Source organism: Ctenocephalides felis, unplaced genomic scaffold, assembly GCF_003426905.1.
Source record: "Ctenocephalides felis isolate EL2017-DRISC unplaced genomic scaffold, ASM342690v1 CF-g0.4_SCAFFOLD_01886, whole genome shotgun sequence".
Classification (NCBI taxonomy): Eukaryota; Metazoa; Arthropoda; class Insecta; order Siphonaptera; family Pulicidae; genus Ctenocephalides; species Ctenocephalides felis.
Window position 1 is genome coordinate 159,012,264 of NW_020538040.1, and position 17,424 is coordinate 159,029,687.

The 17,424-nt window shown below is 32.9% G+C and overlaps 1 protein-coding gene across 1 annotated transcript; it reads left to right on the forward strand.

Moving 5' to 3' along the window:
* Window positions 1–1,787: 1,787 nt before the first annotated feature.
* On the forward strand, window positions 1,788–9,367 carry LOC113376133. Its single transcript, XM_026616056.1, has 9 exons — window positions 1,788–2,516; window positions 2,732–2,828; window positions 3,031–3,236; window positions 3,527–3,649; window positions 3,995–7,198; window positions 7,417–7,520; window positions 7,648–7,746; window positions 7,812–7,950; window positions 8,018–9,367. The coding sequence occupies exons 1-9, from the start codon at window positions 1,851–1,853 to the stop codon at window positions 9,365–9,367; spliced, it is 5,988 nt and encodes a 1,995-aa protein (XP_026471841.1). The 5' UTR covers window positions 1,788–1,850.
* Window positions 9,368–17,424: the final 8,057 nt, after the last annotated feature.

Genomic DNA, 17,424 nt, shown 5'->3' on the forward strand with positions numbered 1-17,424 from the left:
AGACTTGAACCCGATACTTTGTGGTTGCGAACCAGATCACCCAACCACTACGCCTCGATCACTGGATTGTGCACGATAAAATGTACTAAATAAACAATATAAAAACGTAATCATTTTTATTGCAACGTGAAAAATATTTTTAGATTGCAAATTTAAACAAAAATTGTAATTCATTAAACTAAATTTACAAGACTAAAAATTTAGATTATTTTAATTGCCCTTGTATGCGACATGTAATAAATATTTGAAATTCTTAATCAACATTGATTTTAATAAATTACTATTTATAATTAAAACAAGTACATACTTTGTAATTTAATATTACAAAATTCATAAATACTTAATTATATATTTTATATAATATAAAATCAAAAAGTCAATTAAAATTATTTGTGAGTTGTTGAATAACACCAATAACACAACGAAACAAATTTTGCCCATTGCCATCGTTAACTTTAACTTGTATATAAAGCAAAAGGTTCTGAACTTGACTATGACTATGTTGAATCAGTGCAGCCAACATCGAGTTGCGATGATCGGTCCCGTAAACCGTAAAGTCTGTCTATGATCGTAGTAAATCGTAGCTACCCAAATAGTATGGCGTCCATAAACACGATTGCGAACTGTACATTGTAGTTGACACAAAAATTGCTTTGTGTCAACGATCGTTTTTCAATGAAAGTTCATTAAATCGAACATGATACAAAGGCATTGTAGCAGTTCAATTATTAATTTGCTACCTCGCATCCGTTTTATGGCTTTTTATTTTTGATGTGATGTACCCTTAAATGAGTGATTTAATGGCAGTTGCTTCCGTATTAAGTAAACTTTTTAAAACACTGGAATAATATAAGTGTATAATAGTACTTGTAACGCATGCAATGAATAAGTTATGTGCAAAAGTAAAATATGTGAAATATGAAATTGTTGATTTCATCTCGAAGTTCTCAGTAACTTCGTCAATGGCTACTATATATTCATAATTGTATAACCTATTTCTAAGTATTTAGAATGTTTAAGCCTGTCAAAGTAACATATCATGGGTTAGAACTATCAATAACGAACGAACCCATCGGATACTTTTCGTAAGTTTGTGAAAAACCTAATTGTGTAGAGATGGATTCCAGCAGCAGCATGAATATAAAATTTGTCGCAGTTTTACAATCTTTAACGGAGCAGGTGCTCGAAAATACATCGAATATAGAAGAATATGGTTAATTAAATACGCGAATTATGAATATCACTATTAAAGACACATTCCACAAATAATACTCTTTAAAATATTGCGTTTCCTGAGTTCAACTTAACAAAATGTGTGGTAAATGTTTATGGACTTATAAATGTACAATATAAACTGTCGTATTAAGCGTATTTATAATTGCTATATGTAACATAATCTACGCAATTTTAATTTATATAGTGATATGTTGTTATTGTGTTGAATGTTTGTGTGTGTATCGCAAATGGTGCACTTAAATGTGATAGACCTGCAATAAAAGTGTAGAAAGATTCAAACTTCATTTTTCCGGCTATAAGGATTTTTGTTAGTTGTTATATCTAAATTCATATGATTAAGTAACTTAAAACTTCTTGGGATTGCTATAAAATACATGTAGTATAATATTTATGTACAAGCTAAATATTATGCATATGATTTTGTATAAAACGAATTCTTGTACAGAGTGTCGAAGGTTAATACTAATTTTATGCTTGATCAGGTATGTAATATTCAAATATTAACTTTTTTTTATTAAATGAAGTGATTATTGGACATGTTATTATTTTAGGGTACTTAACAACTGAAAATAGTTGATGAATGTACAAGCACAATTAATTAGTATCAAAGCATCATGTCCAATTTCAATGGGCAACCAAATCCATTGGCGCAAAATAGTCCACATATTAATGCTAGTGGTGCCATGCTTATGTCTGGTACACAAAATTCAAGTCTTGTATCTGGCAGTTACAGTATGTCAAGCCAGAGCTCTCTAAATGTGGTTGGTCAGATGTCGCTGGTGAGCTCCATGGGACAAGGAGTTTATTTACGACAAGGACAAATCACAAGCAACAACATTATTATGAGGTCTCCTGGCCCCAGTCCAGTATTGCTTAGATCTCCAGTACCTACTCTAACAAGTCCTTTGCGTTCACCTGCACATTACATGACGCCCAGTCCATCTCCATCGATACCTCCCAGTCCTAGCCCAAGTCCTAGTCATGTGTCTCAAAATTTTTCTGCCTTAGGCTCTCTTGAAATTCCTACTGCAACAATTGTTGGTTCTAACAATTTTCCGCTGAATATACATGCAGGAAATGTGAATAAGGGCAAGAGTATCAAACGTGTTGTAACAAAATCTGCAAAACCTTCCTACCAGCAAATTAGCTGCAATAATGTCCATACGGTTAAGAATGTTGCTAAGACGACAAGTCCAAATTCTCAAGCTAGAAGCTCCACGGCAAGCCCTAGCAATCATTTACAAGTGCAGTCTTCAGCTACGCAACCCATGGTTCAACAGGTATTAGTTGCAAGAGAGCATAGAGTTATGAATTTTGTTGAGCTAGAATTATCATAATACAATTAGAAGTTTATATTAATTGTTGCATACTGTGTACTTGTATATAAATATTAATGAGCTGTTGTTTTTATTTACTGGATGTAGTAAAACTACATATATATATATATATATATATATATATATATATATATATATACATATATCCTAATTTATAGGCGTTTCAACAAGTTCCGATGCAAGTTAATGCAAGCAATCAGCTTGTGCAAATAATTCAAGGTTCACAAATTATTGAATCTAGGCAACAGATGATAGGTATGCTAAATGTTTTATATCACATTACATTTTATAATATAGTTTGTTGACTTGTGTGGTGCACTTTTTAATTTAAAAATCTTTGATCAAGAAAGCAAAATTTTTTATTGTGAATTAAAAGATATTTTTAATATATGGATATGTATATTATTCATCAATTTATATCATTCACTTTATGTACAGTAGTGTATGTTATTTTTAGTTCCTAATACTACACAATCTCAAAACGTATTGGCTGGCACTAAACAAAAACCACAACAAATTCTACCTAAGCCTATGAATGCTATTCAGCCTAGTGCATCCAATACTCAGACAAAAGTAACTAAGGCAAATAATAATGGTCAGCAGACCAATAGTCAAATTATCCTTCCAGGAAACATCAATAATCAGCCATTACTTCTAAATCAGGTACCATTACATATTTAAGTTTCATATATATATTATATATATATATATATATATATATATATATATATGTATATTTATTTATTTATTTATTTATTTAATGATAAAGCTACGACACTACAAATTGTGATAGAATTATGTCTTTACACATCTGAATCTGAACAAACTTATAACTCAAATTGTATTTTGATCACAAATCCCTATAAAAATGAAGTTCTAAACTATTGAAATCAATAACTATGGTATTTTATGTATTTTTCTATAATACTCAAAATTGTTTCAATTTATTTCAGATGCCTGTGTTAGTTCAACAGAACTCAACTCAAGGAGTACAACTAATTTTAAGGCCTCCTGTTGCTTCCAACACTCCCGGGCTACTAATTCATAATGCAAGACAACAACCTCAGATACATCAGGTAGTATTTTCTTTCATTATTTTCATTAAAACAAAAGTGCAAATACAAAGATAGAAAAAAGATCCAAAAAATTTTAATTTAAATTGTTTTTTTTATATTTGTTTCAAATATTATTAACAACTAAATAATGCGAAACTAATTAACCAAATCAAATTATTCCTAATGAAAATCAAATATAAGAATTGCAGTTATATTTACAGATTGAATTCTGCATTTTTTTTTTTTTCTTAAAAAATCATCAATTTTTTTTTTCATTGTAAATCTTTTTTATGGCAGTTTTAGTTTGATTATTCCAGACAATTGTATTAACAATTCTTTCACTAATTTTATAATTTACAATTGCAGCCTCAACAATTGTTAAGAATACTGAATGGTATGCAAATTGCTGCCCCCACATTTATAGTATCGTCTCAGCAGAACATGCAACAAAACATTAGCTTGCAGCACAATAATCAAGCCAACATTGCACAACAACAAATTAAGAGCCAGCCTGTTCAGCAACCTCAACGGCAATTACTCAACAGTCATATCATCAGTCAAAATGTTTCTTCAATTAGTAATACAAATTTACAAGCTCAACTTCAAAATATTCAGTTGAATGGTAATTTAGCACACATACAAATGCCAAATGGTTTAAATGGACAATTTATTAGTCAAATTCCAGCTCAGTTTCAAGCAAATCTCGCTGGTTTGAGCCAAATTTCTACGAATGTTAATGATTTGCAATATAATAATATAGAAATACAATCCAGCAAAGCAGCTAGTAATTTGTCTAACATTATTACTGTTCCGACTGTAATGCAACAGAATGTTGTAGTGTCAACTGCTTCTGTTAGCAAAGTTGGAACGATGATTGATTCTGAACATTCAACTGAAGGGAAAAAGGTGATTGAAACTGAAAAATCTGCTGTAGATGTTACTGAAGTAAAGACAACTGTCAAAACCAAGAAAGCTAAAAAAAGTAAAAAGACCAAAGGAAAGTTAGATCTGACTAATTTAATGAAGCTTTCAGGAATAATTGAAGATGACGATATGAATTTCTTAGATAGTAGTATTTCAAATATAACAGCAAATATTGCCAATGAGCAACAGGTGATCGTTCAAATGGCTCCACAGGCGACTGTTGCTACACAGGATACAGATTCTACTTATACATTAAAAGGAACAGATGATGTACCCATGATCATTGCAATGCCGCAAAATCAATCTGAAGAAAATTTAAACTGTAACAATCCAATACCCAGTTTAACATCAACTCACAGCAACACAAAACCAAATAAATTTCCATGTATGATTATGATTCAAAATAATGATAGCTCCGAACCATATAAAATTTCTCTTCCTAATGTTTCAAGTAATATCTCTGAATCTGCAAAAGATTGTGAAGCATCTAATGATGATTTAAGCATAGCAAATCTACCTAAGATAAATGAAACAACTGCAATGAGCCTAGCAATGAGCGCATCAAACTTTACTAATAATTCTCTAAATAGCTCGGTTGGTGTACCTACAATTCAAAGCCAAATCAACGAAATACAAAATCATCTCATGGGATTTTCTCAGGCTGCAAGCAAAAATTCTGCTTGTACTAAAAGCAAATCTACTAAATTTCAGCCTATTAAAAGTCCTGATGCATTAGAAATAAGAAATAATGAAATAGATGGAATTAATGTCCATGCTAATATTCCTAGTCAAATTGGAAATATTCAAATTTCACAGGTTAATATACCTGTGTCAGTAAAAAATAGTGAAAATTTAATAAATAGAAACGTAGAAAATCATATTCAAATTATGCCCATTGTTGACAATAGTATAAATTCATCGGTTAATAAACTGGTAAATTCTTATATAACTAGGCAAATGTCGACACAAAATACTTTTGCAAGATCTGACTCTTTAATCGGGTTATCTGCAGCATCTGATGGATTTGTTGGCGGTTTAAGTTTAACTCTCTCTGAAGATGGCAGAATTGTTTTGAGGCAAGACAACAGATCTTCCGCGCCTGATCTTCAAACTCAAGTTTTGTTACGCAATCTGATTTCAAGTACCTCTGGAACTTCTAATACTAATTTGACATTAACCCAAACACATCCTGTATTTCTTAGTGCATTATCTAATGTAAATAATGATGAATTCAAGCAGAAGCCGATCACCAATTGTGTAAATTCAGTTACTCCCATAGCAACCCCAAAAGCTAACAAACAACCAATGATGGAAAATCATCAAATTGTTACATCACAATCACAGAATGTACTACATCAAAGGCAGTACTTTCAAGAAGCTGAATTAAATAAAACTAAACCTAATCCCGTACAACATTCTATTGTAAGCTCAGAATACTCCGATAATGCTACTAAAGCACTTCTGACACCAGTGACAAAACTAATAGAATTACCAAAAATAGGACCTAATCAACAGTTATTTTCATTGAATACTGCCACTGATCAAATTACTAAGTTAAATCCAAAGCTCACCACATTGGCTTTGACCCCTACTGAACAGCTGCTTATTGTTCCCGCAGGAATCAATGCTGAACAACTTGCACAATGTTTGATTCAAGGACAGATTCATTTTAATGACATCACAGGTATTGTTAGTAGCAATAATTCATCGGCGATAAATCAAACGCAGAATATTGCAACATATGATGACAGTACAAACAAGGAAATTTCTTTATCAAAGACTGATGAGTATAAAAATAATAATAAGAGCACTTGTAAATCATCACTACATGTACCAAGTATTAATATTAATAATAGGAATGTACAAGCTGGTAATGCAGAAAATATGATCTCACCAAAAGTAGGAGTAGTAAATAATTGTAATCCCCATACGAATCAAGTTCCTCCTTTAGCCAATGTTAGTGTTCAAAATGTTGTAAAGTCTACAGAAGCTTTGAAACAAAATACAAGTTCTACTAGTATGCCCAGGCTTATACCATTACTATCAGACGGAGTTACACAGAATTCTCCTAACTTTGTTCCTCGAATTCAAACAATACAATTAACACCACAGAAACAGCAATTACTTAAAAGCGTTCAACTACAAATTCAAGCATTATCTGCCAAACTGCAGAATAAAAACTCATTAGCAAATCTTTGCATACCTGTGCTGGACACAGCTTCCAATACTGCCACTGCAATAATTCAACCTAATTTAAGTTTGAGTGATGCTGAAATTCACATGGAACTACAGAATTTATTCTTAGAACAGCAAAAAATATTAGCTACTGGTAAAGTGATTCCTACCATACCAGGCCAACATGCTAATTTTCAAATGCCGGATAATAACATCAAGCCTGTTCAAGCTGTACAAAGCCTTCCCTTGTTGCAAGCTGAATGTAACTTAAACAATGCAAATGTAATTAAGAAGGAAATAAAGAATAATAAAACCTCTGAGATAAAGTTTCCAAAAACTACAGAAGCCAATGTTACTGCACCATCTACCACAGCAATAATACAAACAAAAACCAATGCAAGTCAAAATTCAATTCAAGATAATTTCAAAAACAATTCCAACAAAATAAGTAACACGTCTTACACAATGCAGGTATGAAGTTTTTTTTTATTGGAATACATTTAATACTATAGCTATACAATTTTTATAATTCTATATTTATCAGTTAAAATTTAGATTGCTGTCTGATTACTATTTACTATTATAACTGATTACTATTTTCTTTATTACATAATATGGACCATTTTCTTTATAAATGATATTTAACCAAATTTGATTAGGAATTTCTAATTTTCAAACTAAACTTTCAGATGGTGGTTCAACCTAGTAATACTATGTGTAGTACAAATCAAAAAATGGATCAACAATCTAGTAATATGCGTTTAATGAAACAACCTATTAACAGATCCAGTCTGTAAGTATGAAAATAAATTTCCTAAATTACTAAATTATAATATTGATATGATGCATTTGAACATTTTTTAATATTAAAATATTCAAAATTTTATTTATTTTTATAATGTATGTCAAAACATTTATAGATTTGAACAACAACTGTCAGTTGACCAAGCAGGTGCAATTAATCCAGATGTCCACACAAAATTTATATCAAAGTCAGACTCATGCAAACGTCTTATTAGGTGAATAAAATGGTATTTAGCCTCAATAGTTAATAGTAATATTTACTAAATACTGTTTCTTCTAGATATCATTGCCTAAACACCCCAGATGAATCTGAATCTGATGTTTCAGAAGAAATATTTGAATTAAGAGGACGACATTTTTTAAATAAATTTCAAGGAATGATTAATAAATATCAACAACTTTTAATGAAGCAATCAATGGTGAGTCATATAAATAAATATATGTATTAGTAATATATAATAATTAATTTTATTTGTACTTGTCCAGAGATGTGCACCAACATCAGAACTGATGATGATAGATAGAATGTTTGTGGCTGAAGAACAACGTGAAATTGAACGTCTTCGAAAGGGTGTAACAGCTTGCAACATTGTTGAAACAGCAAAATTAAAACAAAACCTGAATCATGATACAAAAGAATCTTTCAATCGTAAAAATACACAGATTTATGAAAGTGAGAAATCTATAGATATCAATATTATAAAAACTGAAGTAGAAAGCAGCACATCTGATGCAGCTAGCTATAAAGATACAGTTGCTGTGAAAAATGAAAATGTTGATTCTTTTGATATAGAATCAGAAATCATGCCAAGTTTTATTTTGAAAAAATGTGAAAAGATTTCAAAATTTGATAATAAAAATGAAGTTGTATCAGAATCAACAGATTTTGTGGCTCAAACTCAAACAATAAAATTAATTGAAGAAACTAAGATTAAAGAGGACAGTAAATCAGAACCTTATGATGAATGGTTTTGTATACAGAAAGAATTAGGATACATTGATGAGAAAAAGTCTATAAAGAAACCTCTAGATTCTCTTGATATGCAAATGAATGATATTTTTCAATATAAAAGTAATATGTTTTATGATATAAGTAATAAAAGTGCTTCATATGTTGAAAATAATGCATCAGCGCAATCAAAAATTGAAGATATTTTTAAAGAAGATTCAAAACTATTTGCCGGTATGAGTGTTGAAACAAAACTTGAAGCATTATTTAGTGGTACTAACCAGGCAAATATAGAAAAAGTTGTGGAATCTTGTGATGCATCATTAACTTTGCAAAGCGATAGGAATATTAACAAGAATTTTTTAATTGGATCTTCTGCAAGTTCACCAAAACGCCCATGGAATGGAGAGGTAAATTTTCCAAAAAGGCAGTGTTTAATTTATGATGATTGCAGGAAAGTTGAACCTGAAAATATTAGCACAAGTTATCAATGCGATAATACTAAGCGCTTGTGGAATGGAGAAGTATCTACTACTGACTCTAAGAAAATAAAACCTGACAACAGTTATCAGAAGCCAAAGAAAAATATTTTGCATGATTTAGAGAGGGATTTACTTGGTTTAGATCATATTGAAAATAATCTAAATTCGAATTTTGATGAGGATATAAATGCGCAAGTGCAATCTGCTATAGACAGCATTTTAAATCTTCAGAGTGCGGATACTACATGTCAATTTGTAATGGGATCAGAATCATGCTCATTAGAATCAAGAGATCATCAAGCATCCAATAATAAAAAGTATCAAAAATCACAGCAGAATGTACATCGAACCTCTAATTTGGATACAGGGTTGGATGAGGCCGTTAAATCAATTTTGAAATCATGACGGATTTCAACAAAAGTTTCATTGTGTTTATAATAATATTATCAACATTATATTGTATATAATTATATTTAATGAAATTATTTATTTTAGTGTGTTTTCTAATATTTGTTATTTATTTCCATTTTTTTTGCATTACAAATATTACAGAACTGTTGTTTTTTGCTAGATTTGTTTTAAAGTTATTTTTATAAATTGCAGTTGGATTTTTCTTGAGAAACTATCATTATTGGTCAACTGTTAAGTGGTACACTTTAATATTAGTGTTAAATTACATTTGTAAAGTAACTTTTAGTTTTAAATACATTCCATTAACAGGAAAATCATATTAAATTTGAATTAATATCTTCTTTAAGAAGTACATAAAAATTATGCAAATTCTATAGCAATATTACTTATTATTGTGGCATTAATAATACAATATACATTATGAGCTGCAACTAATTAACATCGAAGTTAAAGATCTCATTTAGGATCTATAGCATACTTAACACGGGCACATAAGTTTGAATAAAACCTGTCAAACGCCATCTTGCTTGGGCATCTTGTTGCACTTTTTCGCCACCACGAGAATTCACGGCGCACTCACTGACATTTTTATGAGCTTGCCCGTTCCCACAACGTACGTCAACGAGCATAGTGTGGCGTACCACAACGAACGTCAACGAGCATAGTGTGGCGCCACAACGAACACAAACAAACATGGCGAACAATGTTCCGCAACTTGTCGGTACATCAAAAAAATGTTTGTACTCGTATGTACAGTGTGGACGCTACCACGAATGTAGACAAACGGTTTTCTTTTTTATGTTAAAATGTGTAGTTCTGCATTAGTTTATATTGTGTTTATTATAAGATTTGGCTGTTATTGACAAATTTTATAAATTTGATGACTTTAAATAATTTTTCTCTTTCCCGCCACTTTAACACAAAAAGATAACGGAACGGAACGGAATCCGACTCTACGAATATCTGACGGAACACAACACCACGGACGCACAACTTAAAACGCACGCTGTGCAGTACTGCTTGGACAATTAATAAATATCCCTTTTAATGCTTTTACATTCTGGCCAAACTGAAAGAAATAAATCATATAGAAGGACACATGTTTAAATGGGAGAGTTACAGACCACTAAACAAGACCATCCAGTGCCACGAGTGCTTAAATTTTGGCCATACCTCGTACACGTGCGACATGCGATATAGATGCATAAAATTCCCCATGATGCACCCACCGGGAGTGTGCACGAAGCCACCAACCGAGGATCCAAAATGCGTGAACTGCCAAGAAAACCACCCGGCTAACTATTCTAAATGCCCAGCTCTAATCAACTATAGAGCAAAAAGAGACGAAGATGCGCTTAAGAGAAATCCAGCATACAAGCCAGCGCCAACACCTGCGCCGCTGACGAGGAGCTTCTCGTCAGCCTCACAACCCACCAACGATGGCCGTAACAGCAGATCTGCGTTTCCTGAACTCCCGGTACCATCATCACCACGAACACAGCCGGCCTCCCAGTATCCATCGCCGAAGATCCAGCCAACACCAGAACCGATCCGGCCAGCATCCTCACAAATCTGGCCTACCACCAGCCAGACCGATCCAGACCTGAGTACACCGGAGGGACTATTTACTGTTATGGGTGAGATCAGGAAGTTATTCGCGGATCCCGAGGTAAGACAAATTTTCAGTGAGCTTTATAAATTGACAAAGACATTGAACACAAATATGACTTACAATGACAAATACACAACCATACTTAACTTTTTAACGGCATGCCCATAAATCACGCACGCGACATACACATAATGTACTTCAACTCCAACGGACTCAAAAACAACGTAGACGAACTGAAACAGACCATAACAAAATATGACTTGGACATTGTACTAATTAACGAGACACACCTTAAACCTACGGACATACTTTACGTCAACAACTACAAAGTATACAGAACGACAGACCGACAAACTCACGCGGATGGGGAGGCACTGCGATATTGATCAAGTCTAATATCAGACACGAGCAAGTGCCAAACCTGACAGCGGGCGGTTCTAAAATAACAAAATATAGTCAAAAAGTGACTATAATATCGATTTACATCCCGGCAAGCGGACTGCAACTGACGGACCTACAAAACCTATTTGACCCAAATACACACGTCTTAATGGCAGGAGACTTTAACGCGCAACATACTTCCTGGAACTGCAACTACAACCACGCGAACGGAATCCGACTCTACGAATATGTGACGGAACACAACACCACGGACGCACAACTACACTATCCTGACACGCCGACCAGATACGCCACCGTACAGACGTACCATCACAGCACGATCGATCTGGCCTTGACAAAAAATCTTCACATAACATCCGAACCCATAACTAGAACACTTTTCAACTCTGACCATAACCCTGTTTTTATGACTATCTCTGACAGACTCGACATCGACCGTACTCCAGAACGCAACATTTTAGATTATTCCAGAGCCAACTGGCCACTTTTTAGAGACATTATCACAGACAATATACGACACACGATACCCATAGAGACCAATACAGACATAGACGAGGCTGTGACACATCTGACACGGACGATCACGGACACCATCCAACACACAATACCGCTGCGACACGCAAATACATCCACATTTGACACACTACCCGAACAAATATTAGTTAAAATTAAATTAAAGAACAATATAAAGAAACTGTGGCAACGTACTGGTGACAGACTACTGAAGGAACACGTGAACAGACTGACAAAAATTATTCATAATGAGATACGTGAGCACCGGAACGACACTTGGACTAAAAGAATGGAAACCATCAACACTGACCCGCACGAAGTTTGGCAAACAGCCAAAAGACTAACGAGGAAATCAACACCTATCCCGCCACTCAAACTACCTGACAACAACTACGCCACGACACCAGCAGACAAAGCAGAAATTTTAGCAACACACTTTGAAAACATACACAGACAAAACGCCGACATGTCCAACGCAGACTTAAGACGAGACGTACGCAATTCTATTCAAAATTTTACTGAACAATTTAACGACAAAGACCTACGAATAGACCCTGCCACAGTTTCAGAAATAAAATCGATAATCAGAAAACTATCGAACAGGAAAGCACCCGGACCGGACGGACTCCAAAATATAATATTGAAACAACTACCAACGAACGCATACATACTAATTACACGACTGGTTAACCGTATAATGGCCAAAGGCCACTTTCCTGCTTCATGGAAAACATCAACCATATTTCCTATCCTGAAGCCGAGGAAACAGCCAGACTCTTCGCAAAATTACAGACCAATCAGCCTCCTCAATACAATGAGCAAAGTAACTGAAAAGATACTGCTCAAACACATCAACAGACACATAAGACGAAACAGGATTATACCAGACACACAGTACGGCTTTAAGGAACAGCATTCTACGTTACATCCACTGGCACAACTAATAGAAAACACTGTACTCAACTTCAATAGACGAAACCATACCGGATTGGTGTTGCTCGATTTCGAGAAGGCCTTCGATACCATCTGGATGGACGGACTGATACACAAATTCATAACCCTTAACTTTCCACCATACATCACTAAACTACTCCATTCTTACCTCGCAAACCGTAATTTCACAGTTCAAGTAGACAACACACCCTCGACGATTTAACAAGTGACGGCGGGAGTACCGCTGGGCTCGATCCTGTGACCGTCCTTGTTTAACGTCTACATCCAGGACATGCCCACTGACGCCGACACAACACTGCTGACATTTGCTGACGACACTGCCATTTACAGATCATCACGTTCACCTACACTACTGACTACAAAAATACAGAGACATATAGACGCCTTGACCAATTACACGGAAAAATGGCAAATTAAAATCAATCCTTCTAAAACAGAAGCAATTTTCTTTACAAAAGGCCGTTGGTCCATTACACTTACTGACTTGACGAAACTAAAGGTAATGGGCCATGAAGCTGAGCGGTCCAAGGAAGTCAAATACCTTGGCGTAACCTTGGACTATAGACTCAGCTTCACAAAACACACGAATACAAAAATTGGACAGGCTTACGGGATGATGAATCTACTGAGACCTATTTTGAACCACAACAGCTCGCTAAGCGTGAAGAACAAGCGGACACTTTACTTAACACTCATAAGACCGTTACTGACATACGCCGCTCCGGCATGGAACGCGACAACCAAGACCAACAGACGGAGACTACAAATAGCACAGAAAAAAGCACTGAGACTGGTACTAGACAAATCAAGGGACCCACTGACGAGACACTACTACCCAACGAAATATTTACACGAACAGACGGACATACCGACCATACTAGAACACATCAAAAAGCTCACTGAGAATTTTTACCGAAAGTGTAGGGATCACGATAACAGCACCATCCGCGCGTTAGGCCAGTACACATCAGAAATGATCTGGTACGGGAAATATGCCATGCCGAACTACCTGATCGAGCCCGCAGTAAATATATAAGTCATAAAACACTGTATGAAGGTTTTTTTTTTAGGAGACTAAAACTTTTCTCCTTTTTTTGTCCTTGCGTAATAATGTATAAAATATTTTACAAATATAAATATATAGACAATGTAGTAAAACCATAAACTTTTGGGTAAAATACCCCTAGGGTAGACAAACCCACATGTAATTCACTGTATTTTCCACTGTATATATTGAATAAAATTTTTATTTCTGTCTGTCTGTCTGTCCCATTTTTTTTCCCAAGACTTTTATTAAATTTTGGGAAAAACAATTTGGGGAAATAATTTTTGGAAACAAAATTTTGGGGAAAAAAATTTGGGTAAAAAAATGTTGGGGGAAATTTTTTTGACAGACCCTTGAACCCTTTCGATGTAAATTATTAAAATGTATTGTGTCTGTGTCTTTCCTATGAGGATTACATCGTCTAGGTCTAATTCTTAACCTGTAATTATGGGATAGTGATGGGTGTTGAATCAACGAACGGTTTTTCTCAGTCGTTTCTTATTTGTTAACGAATCAACCGTTTCGTCCAGTTTCGTCGAAATGAAACAACGGGTATGTGCAATCACTGACACCATGGGGAGTTATCTCTGAACAAATGCGCTGTTTTGGACTTTTTTTGACCAAAATTTTTTTTCCAAAAATTTTTTCGACCAATTTTTTTTGACCAAAAATTTTTTGGACCAATTTTTTTTTACCAAAATTTTTTTCCCAAAATTTTATGGACCAATTTTTTTTGACCAAAATTTTTTTGACCAAAAACTTTTTTGTCCAAAAATTTTTTTGACCAAAATTTTTTTGACCAAAAATTTTTTTAACCAAAATTTTTTTGACCAAAATTTTTTTGACCCAAAATTTTTTTGACCAAAATTTTTTTGACCAAATATTTTTTTAACAAAATTTTTTTGACCAAAAATTTTTTTAACCAAAATTTTTTGGACCAAATTTTTTTTCTTAAAATTATTTGGACCAAAATTTTTTTGACCAACAATTTTTTTCCCAAAATTTTTTTGACCAAAATTTTTTTTCCCAAAGTTTTTTGTACCAAATTTTTTTGTACCAAATTTTTTTCCCAATTTTTTTTTTCCCAAAATTTTTTGACCCAAAATTTTTTTGACCAAAATTTTTTTGACCAAAATTTTTTTGACTAAAATTTTTTTTTCCAAAATTTTTTTAACCAAAATTTTTTTGACCCAAAACTTTATTCTCAAAATTTTTTTGGCCAAAATTTTTTTGATCAAAATTTTTTGACCAAAATTTTTTTTTGACCCAAAATTTTATTCTCAAAATTTTTTTGACCAAAATTTTTTTGATCAAAATTTTTTGGACCAAAATTTTTTTGATCAAAAATTTTTTTCCCAAAATTTTTTTGACAAAAATTTTTTTCCCAAAATTTTTTTCCCAAAATTTTTTTGATCAAAATTTTTTTTCAAAAATTTTTTTGACCAAAAATTTTTTTCCCATAATTTTTTGGACCAAAATTTTTTTTGACCAAAATTTTTTTGACCAAAATTTTTTTTCCCAAATTTTTTTTGACCAAAAATTTTTTTCCAAAATTTTCTGACCAAATTTTTTTTTCCAAAATTTTTTGGACCAAAATTTTTTTTACCGAAATTTTTTTTCCCAAAATTTTTTGGACCAATTTTTTTTTTCCAAATTTTTTTGACCAAAATTTTTTGGGCCAAAATTTTTTTGACCAAATTTTTTTTAGACCAAAATTTTTTGACCAAATTTTTTTAGATCAAAATTTTGTGACCAAATTTTTTTGACCAAGATTTTTTTGACCAAAATTGCTACATTTTTCTATTAAAGAAACGTATGGGTAAATTTTACTGTGAACACGGTGAACCTGCCAGTTATTATTAAACATGGCCCGAGATGGCGCCAAACATGAATGCATTCGGCATTGATGCATACAGCGCACGCTTCGAAATACTGCAAGGTCGATTATGAAATAACGACCTTGCAGCTGTTTCATTGCACTCGGTACTCGAGTACTGAGCGTCAACTCAACTTTTTGTGTTGGGTTTCATTTTGTTCAAGTGAGCAATCAATTCAATGTGATTGGGTCGTGTCTCATGTGGACTTTTTTGGATCCGTCTTTGGTCGACCGAGTCTCTAGTCGACTAGCGATCGCGACAGATTTCAAAGTCGTCGTCGACGTTCTCCGAGTTGAATTGATTTTTGACATATAATATTAGTAAAAACTTATCAAATAAACTAATATTTTTCCTTTGATATTTTGTTATTTTGTTCCATTTCTAACTCTCGTAGTGCTATACTATTGATAAGTTATATATATTTTTCACAACTCATAACGCACGCTGTGCAGTACTGCCTGCACAGTTGATAAATGAATTCCTTTTATTGCTTCTCGTGTACGGGAGACCCTTGTGCGGGTACCCACATCGCCGCCCCGGCTCTCAATCAGCGACATTTCTGTCGCCCTTTAGGGCTTTTGCGGTGGGTGATGCATTTTTTTTCCCAAAATTTTTTTGACTAAAAATTATTTTCCCAAAATTTTTTGGGCCAAAATTTTTTTGACTGAATTTTTTTTCCCCAAATTTCTCAGGCCAAAATTTTGTTGACCAAAATTTTTTTGAGTCAAAATTTTTTTGGGCCTAAATTTTTTTGACCAAATGTTTTTGGGTCAAAATTTTTTTGGGCCAAAATTTTTTAGGTCAAAATTTTTTTTTGGGCCAAATTTTTTTAGGCCAAAATTTTTTTGACCAAATTTTTTTGGGCCAAAATTTTTTTGACCGCATTATATTGCGCCAAAATTTTTTTGACCAATTTTTTTTGTGTCAAAATTTTTTTTGACCAAAAATTTTTTTTTGGGCCAATATTTTTTAGGCCAAAATTTTTTTGACCAAATTTTTTTTAGGCCAAAATTTTTTTGACCAAAATTTTTTGGGCCAAAATTTTTTGGGTCAAAATTTTTTTGGGCCAAAATTTTTTGAGTCAAAAATTTTTTTGACCAAAAATTTTTTTTTGGGCCAAAAAGTTTTTGGGTCAAAATTTTCTTTTGACCAAAAATTTTTTTTTGGGCCAAAATTTTTTTGACCAAATTTTTTTGGGCCAATTTATTTTGACCAAAATTTTTTTGACCAAAATTTTTTGGGCCAAAATTTTTTGGGTCAAAATTTTTTGGGTCAAAATTTTTTTTGACCAAAATTTTTTTTTTGGGCCAAAATTTATTTGAGTCAAAATTTTTTTGACCAAATTTTTTTGGGCCAAAATTTTTTGGGTCAAAATTTTTTTGGGTCAAAATTTTTTTTGACCAAAAATTTTTTTTTGGGTCAAAAATTTTTTTTTGGGTCAAAATTTTTTTGGGCCAAAATTTTTTGGGTCAAAATTTTTTTGGGCCAAAATTTTTTTTGACCAAAAATTTTTTTAAGCCTAATTTTTTTTGTGTCAAAATTTTTTTTGACTAAAATTTTTTTTTTGGGCCAATATTTTTTAGGCCAAAATTCTTTTGACCAAATTTTTTTGACCAAAATTTTTTTGGGCCAAAATTTTTTTGACCAA

Coding starts and splice junctions, on each gene's coding strand:
- LOC113376133 (XM_026616056.1), top strand. CDS start 1,851: ATGTCCAATTTCAATGGGCAACCAAATCCATTGGCGCAAAATAGTCCA. Junction 3,237..3,526: donor AGCCATTACTTCTAAATCAG/GTACCATTACAT, acceptor AATTTATTTCAG/ATGCCTGTGTTAGTTCAACA. Junction 7,951..8,017: donor TTTTAATGAAGCAATCAATG/GTGAGTCATATA, acceptor GTACTTGTCCAG/AGATGTGCACCAACATCAGA.